Source organism: Talpa europaea, assembly GCF_964194135.1.
Source record: "Talpa europaea genome assembly, chromosome: 5".
Classification (NCBI taxonomy): domain Eukaryota; kingdom Metazoa; phylum Chordata; class Mammalia; order Eulipotyphla; family Talpidae; genus Talpa; species Talpa europaea.
The window spans coordinates 10095228-10113536 of record NC_140071.1 but is presented as its reverse complement, the minus strand read 5'-3'; the positions used below and the strand labels follow the sequence as shown (position 1 = coordinate 10113536).

General features: G+C 34.4%; 1 protein-coding gene across 2 annotated transcripts in view; it reads left to right on the top strand.

Annotated features, from left to right (window-relative positions):
- The window catches only part of CDH12 (cadherin 12), a gene marked incomplete at its 3' end in the record, with an annotated part of 223292 nt that overhangs the window by 153860 nt on the left and 51123 nt on the right, over positions 1-18309 (top strand). For both annotated transcript variants that reach the window (XM_084233140.1, XM_084233139.1), the window contains one exon: positions 1143-1310. In XM_084233140.1, the coding sequence (XP_084089266.1) occupies positions 1143-1310 (168 nt within the window). The remainder of the gene's footprint in view (positions 1-1142; positions 1311-18309) is intronic.

Below are 18309 nucleotides of genomic sequence, written 5' to 3'. Positions count from 1 at the left end.
ACAAAAAAAAAATGGAGTTTGTCTTTTTTTAGTATTCATTTACTGCCAGAGGTGAGAAGATTTTTAAGATCATATGTCTAAATTAGCAACACAGTAGCATTTGTTAAGAAAATAATAGAACAGATAAGATGGACATGTACACTCATTTCATCATTTGGATGCTGTGCTCTGTGTTGACAGCTGATATTTTTTCTTATACATAATTTTAAAGAAACAACACTATCAAGTTAGGACAAATGGTCTGCAATCTCTCACTAAAACCAATGACTATAGATTGTAATTTGTTATAAAATTTATGTAAGATTTTACTTGCAACAGATCCATAAGATTTCGGTTATTTCACTATGAATAAATATAAATGTAAATTAGTTCTACATTTATACACAAGGACAAAAATGTGAGTAGGATATGTAAATATGTATATATGATTCATGATTATAAGTTCTGTTATTTAAAGATTTATTTTTCATTCATTCAGCTAATCATTTAACTAGTCTTTTGGTCAACACATTCTCATGATTGTTTTTTAAATGGCAGGCATTGCCTGAAATGCTAGAATATCTTGCTAACAAGAGAGACAAGGTCCCTGCAATGGCAAAGCTTAATGAGATCTAAATGAAAAATGTGTGACCAAAGTAATTCAGAGGAATTCTAAAAGACAAACTATATGCATGGAGATTTTTCATGCGTATAAGTAACAAAGTAATATATTTATCCTAGGAAATCAAGAATGAAAAAAATGACATTCTTTAGAAATCTCATTCTTAGTTTAACTGTTCATATTTTGAATATATGTTTATTCTACATGTTGATGTCATTATCTTTTAATGATTCTATCATTCCTTAAAATTCATGTCTAACCTAGTTAACAACAAATACTGATTCTCTTTTAGAGCTGATATTTGTTATTTAACTGTCTTCCACAATGCTGCACAGAATTTTATCATATGAAATTCATAATAATAAATTATCATTTTCCATAATTTATTTCCTAACCGTTGGATATTTTTTTAAAGCATACGTAGATTTCATTAGCCATATCTTTGTTAGTGAATCTAGATAGAATTATTTTCTTGCTGTGCACTATTTTGTTTTGCAAAACACATTTGTGATATTTATACTTGTTGTTTTTTTCTCTTTAGGTGTTATTAGAACAGCTTTGCCAAACATGGACAGGGAAGTCAAAGAACAATACCAAGTCCTCATCCAAGCCAAGGATATGGGTGGGCAACTGGGAGGATTAGCCGGAACGACAATAGTCAACATCACCCTCACTGATGTCAATGACAATCCACCTCGATTCCCCAAAAGTATGTTCTTTCCCATTACGTCTATATTAGAGCAACTTAAAAAAAAATCTTACATGAATTATAATAATTTTCAGACTTCTGATCATTAGGAAGTGGAAAATAATGGATTAATATGACATTTCTTTAGTATTTTAATTTTCCATTTTAGAAATCCTGTGCAGAATGACTCCTATGATTCCAGTTAAACTTAAATATTCACAATAACTTGGGATCTTGTTCTAATTTGTTATTAATTGCAAAAGTAATATAAATCTGAAAATTCTGGTATAATTTAAGGCTCTTTTATATATGCTACCATTTTATTTCTTATACCATATGGTTAGTATAATATTTCTCTGCTTACTGTTTAGCAATTACATGTGTTGAATCATTCTCATAGACTTGTTTAAGTGTTAGATGATATTACAGTGATGCTATTTGCTATTTGCATTACTTTAGTTCTATTTTATTTTAGTTTTATAATAGGTGAAAATTGCCATAGTTTCAATGATAATAGATTGATTCACACCTGTATCCTCTCTGTAACTCTGTGTTTCTTATTGAAAATGAGTACTTCTCACTTGTGTTACATCTAGTTTTCTTCTGCAGTATCACATTTAACACCAATCAGTATCTGTCAATTTCTGTTATATTTTTAAGGATTATTTCAGTGTTCCTAGGACTTAAAATACAAAAATGAATGTTTCTTTTATTGGTATTTTCAGAAACTTGATTAAATTGCTAGACATTCATTTGCATGAACAGCTTTTTTTTTTTTTTTTTTTTTTATAAATTGCTTGCCTTTCCCAACTCTAGGAGATTTTGAGTCCATCCACAAAAATTTATATCACTGAAAATATTTAATTAAATATTTTATTCCTTTACCTGTAGGGGTTTTCAAATTCTACTACTTTGCCATTATTTTAAAATTACAACCTATATTTTCTTGTGGAAATATTTTTATTTAGCAGTCATGCAGTCTAACCACAAAATATTGTAAAAGTGTCAATTAGAAATCCCTATGCTTTAGAATAGAATGTATTTGAGATATAACCAATATATAATATGTTATGATTAATCACATTTAGTATTTTAGAGCAACACTTTCCCTTACTTTGCAATTAAGGAGATGGAAAAAATATAAGTAAATATTAAAATGAAGGCAGAAATAATGCATTTAATTCACTAGCATATGTCATTAATAAAGAATATGTCCCTAAATAAAAATCATTGATTTTTTTTTCATTCCTTATGTGAGGCAAGCTGTAATAGCTAAGTGAGGAGGCCAGTTTGGAAGAGGGCTCCACTTTTATATAAAAGGTGACATTGTGAACTTGAATCTTGTTTTCATTTTATACATATAAAATATGTCCAGTTTAGGCTGTAGGAAATAGTATAGATTTCTAGTGTCAATATTTTTGTTCACAAGGAATATAGAGAGATTTTCAGATGAGGGATATAAAATCAGGCCAGGTGTATACTGCTTTTGTAGGTGTAAATAAATGGCAGTTTGCAGAGGTTTGAGCAGGGACCTAGAAAAATAGGTGGGAGAATAGGGGCATGAAAATGTTTCATTGAGAGAGAAACTAGAGCATGCCTAGGAAACCATGATAGGCTCTTAGTCCCACTGACACAGGAAGATGCCTTCCAGATCTTAGCTAATGAAATGAGAATCTGGGTGAAGTGGTTATTTTGTTTGAAATGTATCCAGTGTTAAATCTGTAGGTAACTAATGAGACCCACTAAAAAGGATGGTGGGGGATAAGGATATTAGACATTTTAGAGCATTTGTGTGCTGTCAGGAAAGTCTACTGTTTTCCTTTTCACAACAAAACTCTGCTATCTGCATTTCCCACATTTTGCTGTTAAGAAAACTGGAGCTTACACTAAATGATTTACTTAGAGAGACTTGAAAAACTTACTCAAGACAAATGAAATTAAATGACAGGTATTTTTTTCCTCTGAAGTTCAAATCCCTTCAACTTAATATAGTATGAAAATGAAAAGATAATTTCTTTTATCTGCTACTTCAGAACCATATATTTTAGATCACATCTGCAGCAGCCATATGACATATGTTAAAATGTTTTCATTCTGAAACAAATGAGAAGACAAAAGAAATATACCAAGTAGATACTGTGAACAAATTATTTTGTTTTTGCAACATGCATATTTGATCTACAGTTTGAAACTATAATAGGTAAGAGATATTTTCAAATCATAAGAAGACAGTTTTCACATTTTTCATGAATAAAAAATTAATCCCCTTGAAATTTTACATGCCTGTGTGCCAAGCCCTTTTTACTCTACTGTCATTTTGAATTACATCCTTCAGAGGAAAAGACAGAAGACATTTATAAACATAAAATTCATCTCTTAGGAAGTCAATGTTCTTTTTGCAGGAAAACATCTTATATAGGACAGTTAAACCACAACTATGACTTAATAATAGTCTTTTGGATGAAAGGTTAAAAAAATATATGGTCCATACATAAATACTTAAGAAAAACTTCCCCACAACTAGTATATTCATTCATGCCTATTCAGCAATTATGCTGAAAATAAAATATTCCTACTGATGAATTTCATGAGCTACATTTTTGCTTGCTTAAAAATGCATAAGTTTCTCACACTATATTACTAATAGTGTGCTTGGGTCTTATGTGTGTGCCTATATGTATGTGACTGTTAAGCACAGCCTTTCCATCCATTCCCTTCTATAAATCCATTTAAATGGCAAATACATTTATGTCATGCAAGCATAGTTTGCTGTTTTATTGTTGCAAAATAGTTCCTGAGATATCAGAAAATGCATCCAATTGATGTGATGATGATGGCACTATTGACACCTAAATAAATGTGTCATGCAAAATGTAAACTGATTTGCATATATATTCCCATTTAACACATATAATAACTATATAGTATTTTCTTAATTATGAGAGGAAAAGAGCAAGACTATTATTGAGAAAGTTAAGGACAAGATCATGGAACCACTTGATGAGTGAAACCAAGACATAATTTTACTTGTAGACTTAAGAACTCTTAACTTTTTATCACTTTCCTCCATGAAAGACAATTTACTTTTGATATCCCAGTGGTTCTACAGATAGAGCAGAAAATGCCACAAACAAAAGTAGTAATATTGTTTCAAATTTAAAATTATAACTTGGCATATTAAAAGCTCTCTGTAGTCATATGAAGCATATTAATATTTTCTTTTCAATATCTTTTCCACGCATGTAGCTACCATCTGCTACAATCCAGGCTATGTGCAGAGGACCTCCATTTGTTAAAATAAGTTTAAAAAATGCTGATAGTTTTCATTACTTGAATTTTAAATGACAAAACCATCTAACAGGCTGATTTAAATTATATATGATGACATCAGATCAATTAAGTGGTGTGGTTAATATACATTAGGCAAAATATTCATATCTCTCCTACTTTGTCTATTTCTTCTGCCTGGTCATTTTGCAGTGTATATGAAAACAACTTAAGTAAAATAAAGCATTGCATAAACAACATTGAATGAAAAGAGATAATTACAGCAACTGCCAGAAAGTTCTTATTCCTTCTTCAGTATAAAAAGAGAAATGTTTGTCTGATGTGTTTAAATGCAGAAAGAAGGACATTGACAATTGTTCCAAGAAAAACTTCCAGTTGTAAATAATGTTTAAAGTAGCACTTTTAATCAAAATACCTTCCTCAATCAAATACCAACTAAATGCCTAGAATGGACTGTTTCATATGAGGGATTTTGACTCAGTTACAAACCAATATTACATTTTATTATAATAATTATTATATAAAACACAGTTGGGTCCATATTAAATAATAGTTAACTTATCAAAGAAAACATTTCTAAATATTAGACTCTCCCCAGGAAAAAATGTTACTCTTCTGAAATTAATATAAAATAATCTAAATAAAATTAAAGCATCAAGCATCAACCAAAGCGCCTATAAGAAAATGAATGATGCTTGATTCTATTTCTTACATAAACTATCAGTTAAAACTACTGATCTATGCATAAAAATAAATATGATCCTATATATTTTTTCTCTAGTGTACAGAAAGACTATAGGATGTGCAGGCTAATTGTTGAAATATTAACTAAACAAATGTTGATAGCTAAACATTTCCCTAAAGAAAGATATTGATGTGCTTAGTTAGAATGTATTTCCTCTTTTAATCCTGTGATTACATTTTTTGGCTTTCACATTAATATTAAACCTTTTGTTATCTTCAAATTTACTGCATAACATTTATTTTAAGAAATATTTATTACAATATATGAATGAGAAACATTTTCATTAAAATAGACAAATTCAATATAGCCAGATGAAACCACAGTTGTATCTCTGCCATTCAGCACTCTTCTGGGCTAAAATTCTGGGTAAACTTCTGGGCTAAAATTTTCCTTGAAACCATGTAATAATTCATTTTGAAAAAAAAAAAAAAAACTAAAGGCTAATTGAATTTTGACAATTGCTTAGGTCCAGACATCTGGATCCGACTAACCAACATTTAATTGTTATGGAGATGACCGAGATCAACCACTAAATATGTAATTTCTTTGCATTTAGTTGATTTACATATATGTATACATGATGAGTATTTGTGTATATAATCTGAGAGCTCACGATTTTGTGTGGATTTTTATAGAGCTGAATTCACATAATTGTATGTTTAACACATATATTACATATTATATGCATATAATTTACTACTGTTTAGGTAAGTATTATAATTTCACCTTCTTTCAAATGTTTGAGGTGAGGAGGAGAGTGCAGGGAGTTTGTGCTGCAAGTTGAACAAATGCAAGTTCTGCGGCGCCGGTTTGATCCCCGGCTGCTCCCCTCCCCGGCCACCGGAGGAGGGTCCCACTTGGTGCGCAGACCTCTCCTGCTGCCCGCTGCTCCCCTCAGCAGTGTACTTCGGACCTTCTGCCTGCTCTGCTCCCCGCTCTGGCTCTGGTGAATTCCCTCACCCTCCCGCGCTTCTGACTGTACCCAGTGCATGTATAAACAAACAAACAAACAAATAAATAAAACATGCCTCTATTAAAAAAAAATTGCTTTAAAAAAAAAGACTATCTTTAATTGGAACCAGGTGGAATATATAGAAAGGACAATGATTTTTATCAGTATGCCTTTGCTAGTAACTCTAGATAGAATCATTTTCTTATGCAGACCATTTTGTTTTGGAAAACACTTATTTGTGACACATTATATTTTTATTTTGCTTTAAGGTGTTATCAGAACAGCTTTGCTAAGCACATACAGGGAAGTGAGTGAAAGGACCTTTGAAATCTTCATCCAAGTCAAGAATAGGGGGAAAGTAACATCTGTGCAATATTATACATATTACATATGTGATATATATAATATAGTTATGTATTTATATAAATATGTATTCATATGTTACACATATAATATATAAACTTATATAATATCATAGGATAAAATATGTCTTGGCATCTGAGTACAGAGGAGACAATCTGCTACCTAGGAGAGGCCAGAAAATGTAAATATGCTGAGGACACTTCAGTGATTTTCACAGTCTCTGTTCCTACAGGGAAAGCATTACACAGGAGTCCTACCTCCCAGTTTATCTGCGGATCCTGGCTGCTTGCCTGCTCCTACCTGTAGGTATAGAGCAAATAACTGATAACACCTCCAGTGTGTTTCTAATGATGCTTTTGTGAGAAACAGCAAGGCTGACTTTCCATGCTTATCACTGGCTCCAATCTGTTACTTTATAAAGGAACTGAAAAAGGAAATGGCAGGAATTGCTCTGTAACAAATGCCAGAAAGAGTATGGACAAAAGAGGGGTCTTACGTGAAATTTACTACTGTTAAGATAAGGATTATTATTTCACCTTCTTTCAGGTGTTTGACGTGAGGAGGGGAGTGTGGGGAATTTGGGTTGCAAGTTGAACAAAAGCAAGTTAAGACTGTCCTTAATTGGAACCAGGTGGAAGTTTTTAATAGTATTATAAAAAATCAATAATGTGTTAATGTGTTGACAAATTCATGTTTTTGCTTTTCAAATTTAGTGCTGATACTGATTTAGCATCAACTTTTGTGCACATTTTAATTCCTAAAATTGAAGTTCAACTATTATTTAAGTGAGTGTAAATGTGTAACACGTTCCTAGCATTTTTTTGATACTTATACCGAGCCTATGGCTTTTAGGGACTGATTTCTTTTACAAATGTCTCTAAAGTAGGGAGAAAATGCAATTTTCAGAAGTAGTATTTTATGTGCTATCCATATTTTAACCTAGATGATATATAAATATAATATTAATATATAACCTTTTAGGTCAATGCCTCCCAAAGTTATGAATAAACGGGGACCTCCCTGTTGGCCTGGGGTTAAGGTTAATTAAGTCTCAGTGCTACTGCCATGATGACCCACAACTCTGAGAGGGCCAGAGTTCCCTCCCTGGCCAGGGAGCTGACTCATATGGTGCAGCAGACCTCTTCTGTCTGCCCACTGCTCCCCTCTGCAATGTATTTTAGTAGATCCACCTATTTTGCTCCCCAGTCTGTCTCTGGTAAATCCTCCCACCCCCCCATCTCTGGTCTACACCCCAGTTCTTCTATGTAAAAATCAATAAATGAAATCTTTAAAAATATATGAATAAGATAAAAAGACAATAGACCTGTGCTATTATAGGTATGCATGATATACAATAATTACATACATGTTTATCAATTACATTCACTCTTCATTTTGTGGGAAAAATTTTAAGCATAAAAATCATAAATACAAGAGATTAATAAAATTGCACAGTTTTTGTCCAGATGTTATTTATATTTCATATAGATGATAATAATGACATCACCTTTTCTGTCTCCATTCAGGAAAAGCAATCCAAGATATAAAACTAGCTTTCTACTAAGTGAAATAATCCAAGGTATAAAACTAGCTTTCTCCTAAGTGAAATAAACACTTCTTCTATTTTAATTCCTAACTGGGTATTTTGTCTACCTTGATTAAATAATAGTCATTTTCTGGAAACAAGGCATGTGAAAGATATGCTGGGATCATTTACAGCATTTCCCCCAATGATTTTGAAATTGTATTTGTCTCAAGAATTCCTGGGAGTTCTGTGTCCCTGTGATGGAAGTTTTCTTTGAAATTACATAGGTGGCACCCAGAAATATGACATTGAAATAAGTGTTCTGCTAGATTCTGATATAGATTCTGACGTTAGAAATCACTGGTTTACTGCAATGAAGCAGCAGCAAATGTTGATTCTCTGAAAACACTCATTATTCATTACATAGAGATAATGAGTTAATTATTTTGCATCTCCTGAGAATTTCTTTTATTCATGCAAAATCCCCTTTACATATATTTAGATGGAGACTGAAGATTAAAATTCTTTCATCTATTTTTTCTGATATTTATAATGGAGTTAACATTGCATTATGTCATAAGTTTCAGAAGTGCATGGTTGAAAATCAATTTATTCGTTTTAAACTAAATATTTTTTTTTACAATTTACCATTCGTGTATAATCATATATCTTGATTAGAAATCTTCCAGAGATCTCAGATATTGATGCTCCAAGGCTAACACTGAACTGAATCCATTTTGTATGTAGGCTCAGTAGAAATCTCTGTCCTCCAGTGAGGAGGGAATCGTGACTTTCACTAGAATGCACAGACATAAATGTAACCGACTGAAAGACAATTAGAATTTTTAAACCACTTCTCATTGTTATCAACATCACTGTATCACACAACTATGATTTTTTATTTTTTTACTAATGCTGCCACTTTTTTTTTTTTGGATTATTACTTTTATTTATTTTTAAATAATAAATTTTATTTTTATATTCCCCATACAATTGCAACCCCCCATTCTAACCCCAATCCCTCCCCTCCCGCCCCCCACCCCCCAAAAAGTGTCTCTGGTTCATAGTTTTTTGTTGATTTTGATTTTCACTTTCTTATAGTTATTCTTTTTCCTGGTCCCTTATTTAAGTTTTCTAGATTCCTGCTATGAGTGAGACCATCCGGTATTTTTCTTTTTCTTTTTGGCTTATTTCGCTGAGCATGATCCCTTCCAGCGCCATCCATGTTGCTGCAAATTGCATGTGTTTATCTTTTTTGAATGCTGAGTAATATTCCATGGTATATATGTACCACATCTTCTTGATCCAATCATCATGTGGAGATTTCTGGACCTACTAAACATAGAGCTTCCATATGATCCAGCAATTCCACGTCTAGGTATTTACCCAAAGGACACAGAAACATCAATTCCAAAGAGCACCTGCACCCCTATGTTTATAGCAGCACTGTTTACAATAGCTAAGCTTTGGAAACAGCCCAAATGATGCTGACACTTTTGATGTCTTACTTGGTCCTGGGCCACATGTGGCCAATAGCAAAAGGTTGCAGCCCAGTGACTCTCTCCACCCAATAAGCAAGTTCTCAGAATAACAGCCTCTGAGCTACGCCATTCACTTGTCTTAATGAAATCTGAGTATAAGGGTCAGGAATGAACCAGTGCAGGTTTTCTTATCCCATGCAGACCGGGTAAAGGAGGAGTCAGAGGCCTCAGTGGTTTTGCAGGTTTTTATTGGGATTACCAGGTACACGGCAGGCAGGGGGGCTGGGGGTCCAGGCAGGGCTTTACTCTGGGCTCTCCGGCCTTCTCTCAGCTTCTGCTCGGTTTCTGCTGCTGCTGCTGCTGGTGTTCCCGTGACGCCGCCCTTAAAAGCACAGTCTTAGCCCAGGTGAATCCCATCTACCTATGCCCACACCCTATTCCAGGTGCCCGCCATCAGGCATGCATTCAGGACCGCAAGGATCCATCATCTATCCTGATGGTGGGAGGGCAGAAAAGCCTGACATTTTTCCTTACCCTACACTGAGCTACTTTTAAATTATTTTCTTGAACAAGATTACATAAAGTTTAAATTTGAAGTAATATTAAGATATCGTCTCTAATATTACTAATATTGTCAACATTTATAACAATGTCTAATGGCTATAGATTCAATAAGTATTGAAAATACTTGCCAATATTCATCTGGCCAACTCACCTTACGTGGCATTTTATTAAAGTCTTGAAGAGGTGGCTTGAATATTCTGGCATTATATAACCCTTACTTCAGTTGTGAGACTTGACTTCTGATACAAGAAAACTTAGGTTCCAAAGCAGACTAGCAAGTCAACACATGAAACTATTCTCTACTTTCCACCTTCAGGCCTTCTGGCGACAACAGGAGAAGAATGGCTCTTGTAACAAGTTCCTTCTAGTCAGAACAAATAGATGCCAGCGGTAAAACTCAGCTGACTTAAGTTATAATTAAAACTATATCTTTGAAAGCAATGGCCACATACCTTTCACTCATCAGCTCCTTAAGTTCACAAGACCACAGTCTGCTTTTCTATTTACCTGCTAGAATGGCTTTAGCCAGTTTCAAGATTTTCCCCACTTGGCACTTATAGAATATGATGATGCTAGTGAGAACAGCTAACATATTGCATGTGTATTTATTTTACCATTAAAATTAACTTTTTAATCCTTATGAGTGTTTCCTATTTATATAATGTTGAAAGAGAAAACTGAAGTAAAAGATGTTGCCAGATATTTTGTAGTTACCTGTGTGATGTAGCAGGTCATTATTGGATACCGCATTAAAGCTGTGATTTCAGATACTCGTTTTTATGAAAATATGGACAACTGCTTCTAACACTGAAATTCAGCCATTATGTAGGAGCAGGGCCCTTTAAATGTGAGTGACATCAATCCACTCTTCTACTACTCACCCTGGAAAAGACACTCTCTTAAAGTCTCTGTGAGTTTGTTTATATTTGTAACATTTTTTGTAGAACAGAGCACTCTATGATTTACTCACTAGGGCCTGAATAAGCCAGCTGAGCTCTCCCACTCTATTTATACTTTATCATCGCCAAATTACCATAATAAATAGGGTGACCATATTTTTTAACTGAGACATTTCCAGTTTACAAATGTGGTCTCAAATAAATTACTAATAGGGATTGCTTTTGCCCTTAAAATAACTTTATTGGGGTAATCCATTATATAGTTATCATACTATACAGTGCTTCTGGGAGGATTTTAAGTAAAATCATAGAGTCTCTCACAGAAAAGGTGTTTATTTTTTTCTCTTCTATTCCATTCCAGGTTTCCCTCCCTGCCTCTGCCCAACCTTATCACCGTATCTCTTCATATCTTTCAAATCAAGATGCCACATGTCCTTCTTATAATATTCCCTTACCTGTTGCTTCTGCTTTATCAGAATTCTGAATTAATATAGGCTCAAACACAAACAAAATTTAAAAAAAAAAGCTCATTTCTGCATTCAAAACTGGTCTTACCACCAAAAAAAAAGTTAAAATCTTAGAACTGATTGTATTCTTATGCATATAGGAAATAAATGCCGTGATTTATAACTCCATAGAATCATTTGTGAAGCACATTCTGGTATTTCTATCACCAAACTAACATTATCATTACCCTGCTCACTTACAATGACTGTGTTTATTTAAATTATAACATTTTGATTCACTTTCTCCTGAATAAAATGCAGAGGATTAAGTGAATCCATGAAGCCTCCATTTCCTTGAAAGTCACCAAATTATTACCATTAAAACTCTTTACTTATGGACAAGTAAAAAAGTAGTCCCTTTTCATATGAAATCTTCATTTTCTTCGTTTTCAAAATAGTATTAGTAAGACTGCATACTACATTTGTCAGTTACACTTAGTTGATTCCCAGTGTATCTAGTGATCTCCACAAACCTTATCATAAAGGATTTTATAGTACTGGTATTAAGGCATATGCATCAAAATAATACTATTTTAAAAATGTTACCTAGTGTAAAGTATCTGCACTCTGAGTATCATTTCCCTAGTTTTTGGTAAACTTTATTATCTTTGCCATCTGAGAAAATCATGTTAATAGTCAAAAATGCCTGCAACTTTTATATAATCTCATATATATTTATTGACACTAGTTCTTGATTCTTAAGAGGTAAGAATTGAATAATACATCCTCGCTTTTCTCAGACAACAGTGCACTCTAAGACAAATATCTGGGTATATAAATATCACCATGATACAATTCCCAAGTAGGAATATGATGAGAATAATTATTGGCATAAATATAATATGGAAATGTGATCTGATAGGGATTACTGGAAAATACTCATGAAGAACATTTGAGAAGAACTGTACAATCAGATTTTGACATTAAAAGGAGGCGGTTGGCCACAAACATAAGCATATATTTGCATATGTTTGTGCGCTTGAGTGAAGGGTCAATATCATATGTCAATATGCCAGAAAAATAACTTTGCTAACTAAGTAAAGTTTGGAGCAGAGAGTAGATGTGGCAAAAAGCCAGGGGATTTTTTTTGGACTAGATAAGTAGAAGCAGAATTGAGAGATGTGTCAGTAACAGAATGGAAAGGACTTTGTGATCTACTGCATTTAGAGGATAACTGTGATAAAGCGCATGGGAAGAATGATTTAGGTTGAAAGATGGTTTCTCAGTTGATATGCTGAAATATGAGTGTAGATGAACAGGAAATGTTTGAAAATACAGGGACCCTCGAAGTGAAGTCAGAGTCAAAAAACATTACTGAGAAACATAAATACAGAAGTGATGAATGAGGTCTAAGGCCTGAATAAAATTAATCAGATTTAAGAAGACATAACTCTCCTTAAATATTGCTATAGGAAAATCCAGGAATGAGAATCAAAAGAGATATAAAGAGAATCTTAAATATAACCACATCAAATCTTTAATACATAAATTTCTGACTGCAGTGGCAATTTATAATCAGGTTTGTAGGCATTTTAAATTTACTTTTATTTCACTTGGTTTAAATTTCTTTATTTCATATCTGCCTAAGTAATAGCTCTAGCATTTATACAGACAATAAAATTATACTTCTAATTTTTTTTTTATGAGAGTTCAACAGCATACAGACAATACTGAAAACCAGGGAAACAAAACATTTTGTACATCAGAAACATTTTATTCGCAAATATCAGGCACAATAAAAAATATCATTGAATAACAGCATTTCATTGATTCTGGTTTTATTGATGTAAATGCAATAAAAGCTGTATCAAAATGTTAAACTGTATAATGGGGATATAAACATTTAATCTTTTCCCTCAAGTTAACCTGTGTAAAAGGGGAAATTGTTATGTTAATAGAAAGTTATACTACTTGATTAAATAAGAAAGTTTTGCACACAGTGATATTTAAATGACTTAGAAGGTACCTTAATCATTACAGATTATGTCTGAGAGAATTTTGGAGAAAATAATGTGAAATCTGAAAATTGTCATAAGAGTTAGCTAGTCTGGGGGACTCTCTGATGACATAGGGGTTAAGTTTTAATGCTAATTCTACCACAGTCTGAGCACCTCTGGCCTACACCCTAGTTTTATTATGTAAAAATAATAAATAAATAATTGAATAAGTTAAAGAGCTAGAGTGCAAACATGTCCCAACATATTTAGACCATTTCAAAAATATGATGTACTATTTCAAGAATTATGAAACAATGAAAATATAAAAAAAAATCAAAAACCATTTTAATTGTCCTTGAAAGAGTGACAAATAGAATTTATATGCAGCGTTGAGGAGTAATAGGCAAGTGAAATATTTTGAGCAGAAGTAACAAATGAGGGAAGAAATATGGAATATTCGAGTAATAGAATGGAAGCAAAGGCAGAAGATTTAAATCATGTGTACATTTGTGATGTATGGGTATATGATGAGTATTCAGAAACAGAATTTTCAGATCAATGTATGGGTGCTGTTGAATGAAATAGTTTTGGCTAAAAGAAGCTAAAAGATTATGAGTGAGGAAACTTAGCAAATTTTAATTTTTGAAATTAGTCTGTTTCAAAAAAATTTGTGAAAAATCAAACAGTTGGGTAAATAAATATTCACCAGTGAATTTGAATCCCATGCATTTTTCAGGAACTTAATTTATGTTATATTTATTTATAATTTGTAGTAAAACCTAGTGTGGTTATTTTTTTGTGAAATTGCTGGGGAATGTTACTTTGATTATCGCTGTATTTTGAAAGATAGACCTGATATCACATAGAGACAAAAGAAAGGCTTACATATTTAATGGTGGTTTTAAGGGAATATCGCTCCATAAAATGGATGAACAATAGAAAGTCATTGATGTATTTGAAATGCTGTGACCTCTTGCCAAGATTTCCATCATCCTTGCTATTATATAACGGGTAATTTGAGAAGCAGAAACACTTTATTTTGGCAGTCATTAAGTAATATAAGTGGATTGTATTTCACAGTTCATTTGAAGATTGATGTTGGAATTTCCAATGCAATTTATTGGGAAAAATTATAAAAAGCAATTTGTTTTGTAAAAAATATAGATATGTGTTAATAGAATCTACAAATGAGTGGGACAATAGTATTAAAGTTCTGACTTTGTGCTTGAAAGATGGCCCATGTAATAAGGAAGATGGAATTGGAAAAACAGAAAGAGATGTCATAACTTTTCTTTCCTTTCTTGGGTACAAGAGAAGTTATTTTATCTTTCTAGCTACATCCTCTTCCCAGAACCCTTTTACATATCCTAATCCTCTTTTCTTTCTTTACTGATTTGTTCTCTGAGCAATGAAAAGAGGAATATACTCCAACCCTACCCAAACCACTCGATCAACCCTTAATTTAGTGTAGTTAAAATTAAGAATTTTGAAATATTTGTATTTTAAGAAGTTTATTTGTTTACCCAATGCTCTCTATCAACTTAATGGCTTTCAGGTAAGAAAACCACAGGAAGAGAGAAATTGCAGTTTAGATCAGAAATGCCACTTGATTTGTTTCACCTCACTGCCTATGAGTGACTAGTCCTATCGTCCTGATTTCCTCATTGAAAGCTGAGAGATTAGTGTGCTTGAGCTGACTCTACACAACTATTTCATCCAAGAGTCCACATCTCCTCCCAGCTCTGTGTTGAATGCTATCACATTGACTTGAAATCACCCATGAGGGGAACTTTCATATCACAGAAATTGAAATAAACTAAAAAATCAAGGCCCACATCTATTTCCCTTCCTTAGTATAATCTGATTATTAAATATTTACTAAGACATCACTGATTGGGCGTTTTAATAATAATTTTTATCTACTAATTTTAAAGTGAAGATAAAATTAGCTAATAATGGAAAATGTTTAGGACAGCACCCAGGAAATAGAAAGCACTATACAAATTATTGCCAGGGGAAGCAGTCATAGTAATAGAAACCTTATGTCTATTCAACTTAAAGGGTAATCACTATTTTAAAAGTTCTTCCTTTCCTTCACACTGACACTCAGATTTTCTGCAAGTTCATACATTCCCTTGCAAGACAGATCTCCTTGACAAAAGGAGTGAAGATTCTGAGAAGAATAAAATGGCCGGGGACTCCCTGGTGGCTCAAGGGGTTAAGTCTCAGCACTGTGGGGCTAGCCTCAGCCACTGCCACAGGAGTTCTATCCCCGGCCAGGCAGCTAACTCACATGACACAGCAGCCCTCTCCTGTCTCACTTGCTGCTCCCCTCAGCAGTGTATTTCAGTTGATCTTCCTGGTTCTGCTCCCCACTCTGTCTCTGGTAAATCCTCTCATCCCCACACCTCTGGCCTAGAAATGTTCTTGTATGAGTAAATAGATCTTTAAAAAATAAAATAATAAAATGGCCACCTCTGCCCTTGCAGCTCAACAGGAAAAAAAAAGTTTGCAGTGAAACATACAAACAAAATAGCAAAACATAGATATATTTAAGTGATTTTAGGAGGTAAAAATACCAACCATACTAATGAATTTGCTACAGAAAAGGGGGTTCCCATTTGTTGAGCTGGAGAGATGGCAACGCTGTTTGCTGACACAGTGAATATTAGGAGATGCCTTTTTCTAGGTGCATCTCAAGTCTATAAATGCAGGCTCGAGGGCCTCCCCGGTGGCGCAGCGGTTGAGCGCTGGGTTGCGAAACTGCCTGCAGCCTCTGCAGCGCAGGTTTGATCCCTGGCTGCTCCCCGGCCACCGGAGGAGGGTCCCACATGGCGCGCAGACCTCTCCTGCCGCCCGCTGCTCCCCTCAGCAGTGTACTTCGGTCCTTCTGCCTGCTCTGCTCCCCGCTCTGGCTCTGGTGAATTCTCTAACCCTCCTGCGCTTCTGACTGTACCCAGTGCTTGTATAAATAAATAAATAAAAATAAATAAATCTTTAAAAAAAAAAATGCAGGCTCGAGTAAATAGGCCAAAGTTGAAATGCCTTGAGGATATGTTATAGGGCAGCCCCAATATTGAACGGGTTGCCTGGCTGTGGGTCCTCACCTGCGTGCTTACAAGGGACTTATGAATACTGCACTACAGGCACACACAAAAGGTTCATGAAAGGTTTATTTACAAGGGAAAAGGAAATAAGGAAAATGTACAACTCAGGGAGAAAATAGGGAAATAAAGTCTTTAATGCGTCCTACCGGACCCGCCGACCTGGAAACCCAAAGTCACCCTCAGAGCTGGCAGGGCACTGTGAGCTGGCGGGGAGCCAAAATGGGGGACCCCTCCAAAGCCCACGTGTCTGCCTTATATCAACCTGGCTGCTGAACCCCACCCTCAGGTCCCAGCCACCTTCCCTTTGGTGGTGATGGGATTTGGAGTTCCCAGTATCTTTGGCTTTGGCCTGGGGTGGGGGTGGAGCCCACAAAGCCTGTATGGAATTAGCTTAAGGACATCATTTTACCCCTAACAGATATACCAGTGACGTTTTGGAATAAGGTAAAATTTTGCCAAGCGCTAGTGAAATTAAAAATATGTAAATAGAGTGAAGTTAAAATATAAAGAATGCTTATGCTAAGGGCAGTAAATGAAGTCAAGGTGATAGTTGAAAAATTTAGGACAAGAAGAGCCTTGTTCAGGGAGTGTGAAACTATGGTTCTTGACTATGATTGCAAGGAAGAAGAGGAGGGAATTTAATCAATCCTATTGTTCAGGTCTAAATCCAGGATGATAGAATCTCCTGTGTGGTCTGTGAGGTGGGCAAAGTCCAGAATTGTATTGGCTCACAGATGTTAAGGAGAAATGGGCTTCTGGAAAGAAGGAATAGCCAAAAGTGTTGCATACTGCTGAGAAATTGTCCCTGCATTAGTGACATGTGGTAATTTCAGAGAATCTTAAAGGCGTGATGGGTCCTGTTTTTAAGGGAGGATAAAACTTGTGATGGAGTGTTGTTAAGTATAATGGGTAGCAGTGACTATCTTTGGGAAATTCTGTTGGAAAAAAAATAAGGGAGTTGCTGGAATAATATTTTGGGACTGGAAATTTTTTATAAATAACCAAATATAAGCAGATTGTGTCTTCTCGGAAATAGTATCAATTTAGAAGTATTGATGTAGAGAAAATAACCTCTAATAAATTGTATGATATTTATAAATGTTTGAAGCTTGTTATGAGGAACCAGGAGACCTCAGGTGAAAGGAGAGAAGGGAAAGAAGCTTCCAGATATAACAGTAGGTCAATACTGAAGTTTCCGCTGCACATTAAGACACAGTGGATATGAACCAGTGTAGTGTAGTCCCAGAGCAAAATTGAGAATTCACAATAGAAATGTCAGAATGCACTTAATATTCTTAAATCCTTCAATCTCAGCAGTTCAACTGTGTCCTAGAAAAAAAAAATACATTCTATAACATGTGAGTAGAGGGAGAATTTCATGTGGAAATATTTCTTGGAGACTGTCATGCAGAATCCCCATCTATAACAGCAAGGGAAGGTGCTGCCCCTCGCCTCTCAGGTGTGGCTAGGGAAGTCTTCCCTGCAACAGGGACCAATAACAAAGTCCAGTGGATTTCCTAGACACAGGAGGAAACCCATAGACGGATGCCTGTGTTGTGTTTATGAAAGATGAAGTATCCTAGGAGAGAACAGAGGATAGGGTTTTTGTGGAAAAATAATAACATGACAAAATGAGGGGTTAAAATTGTGTAA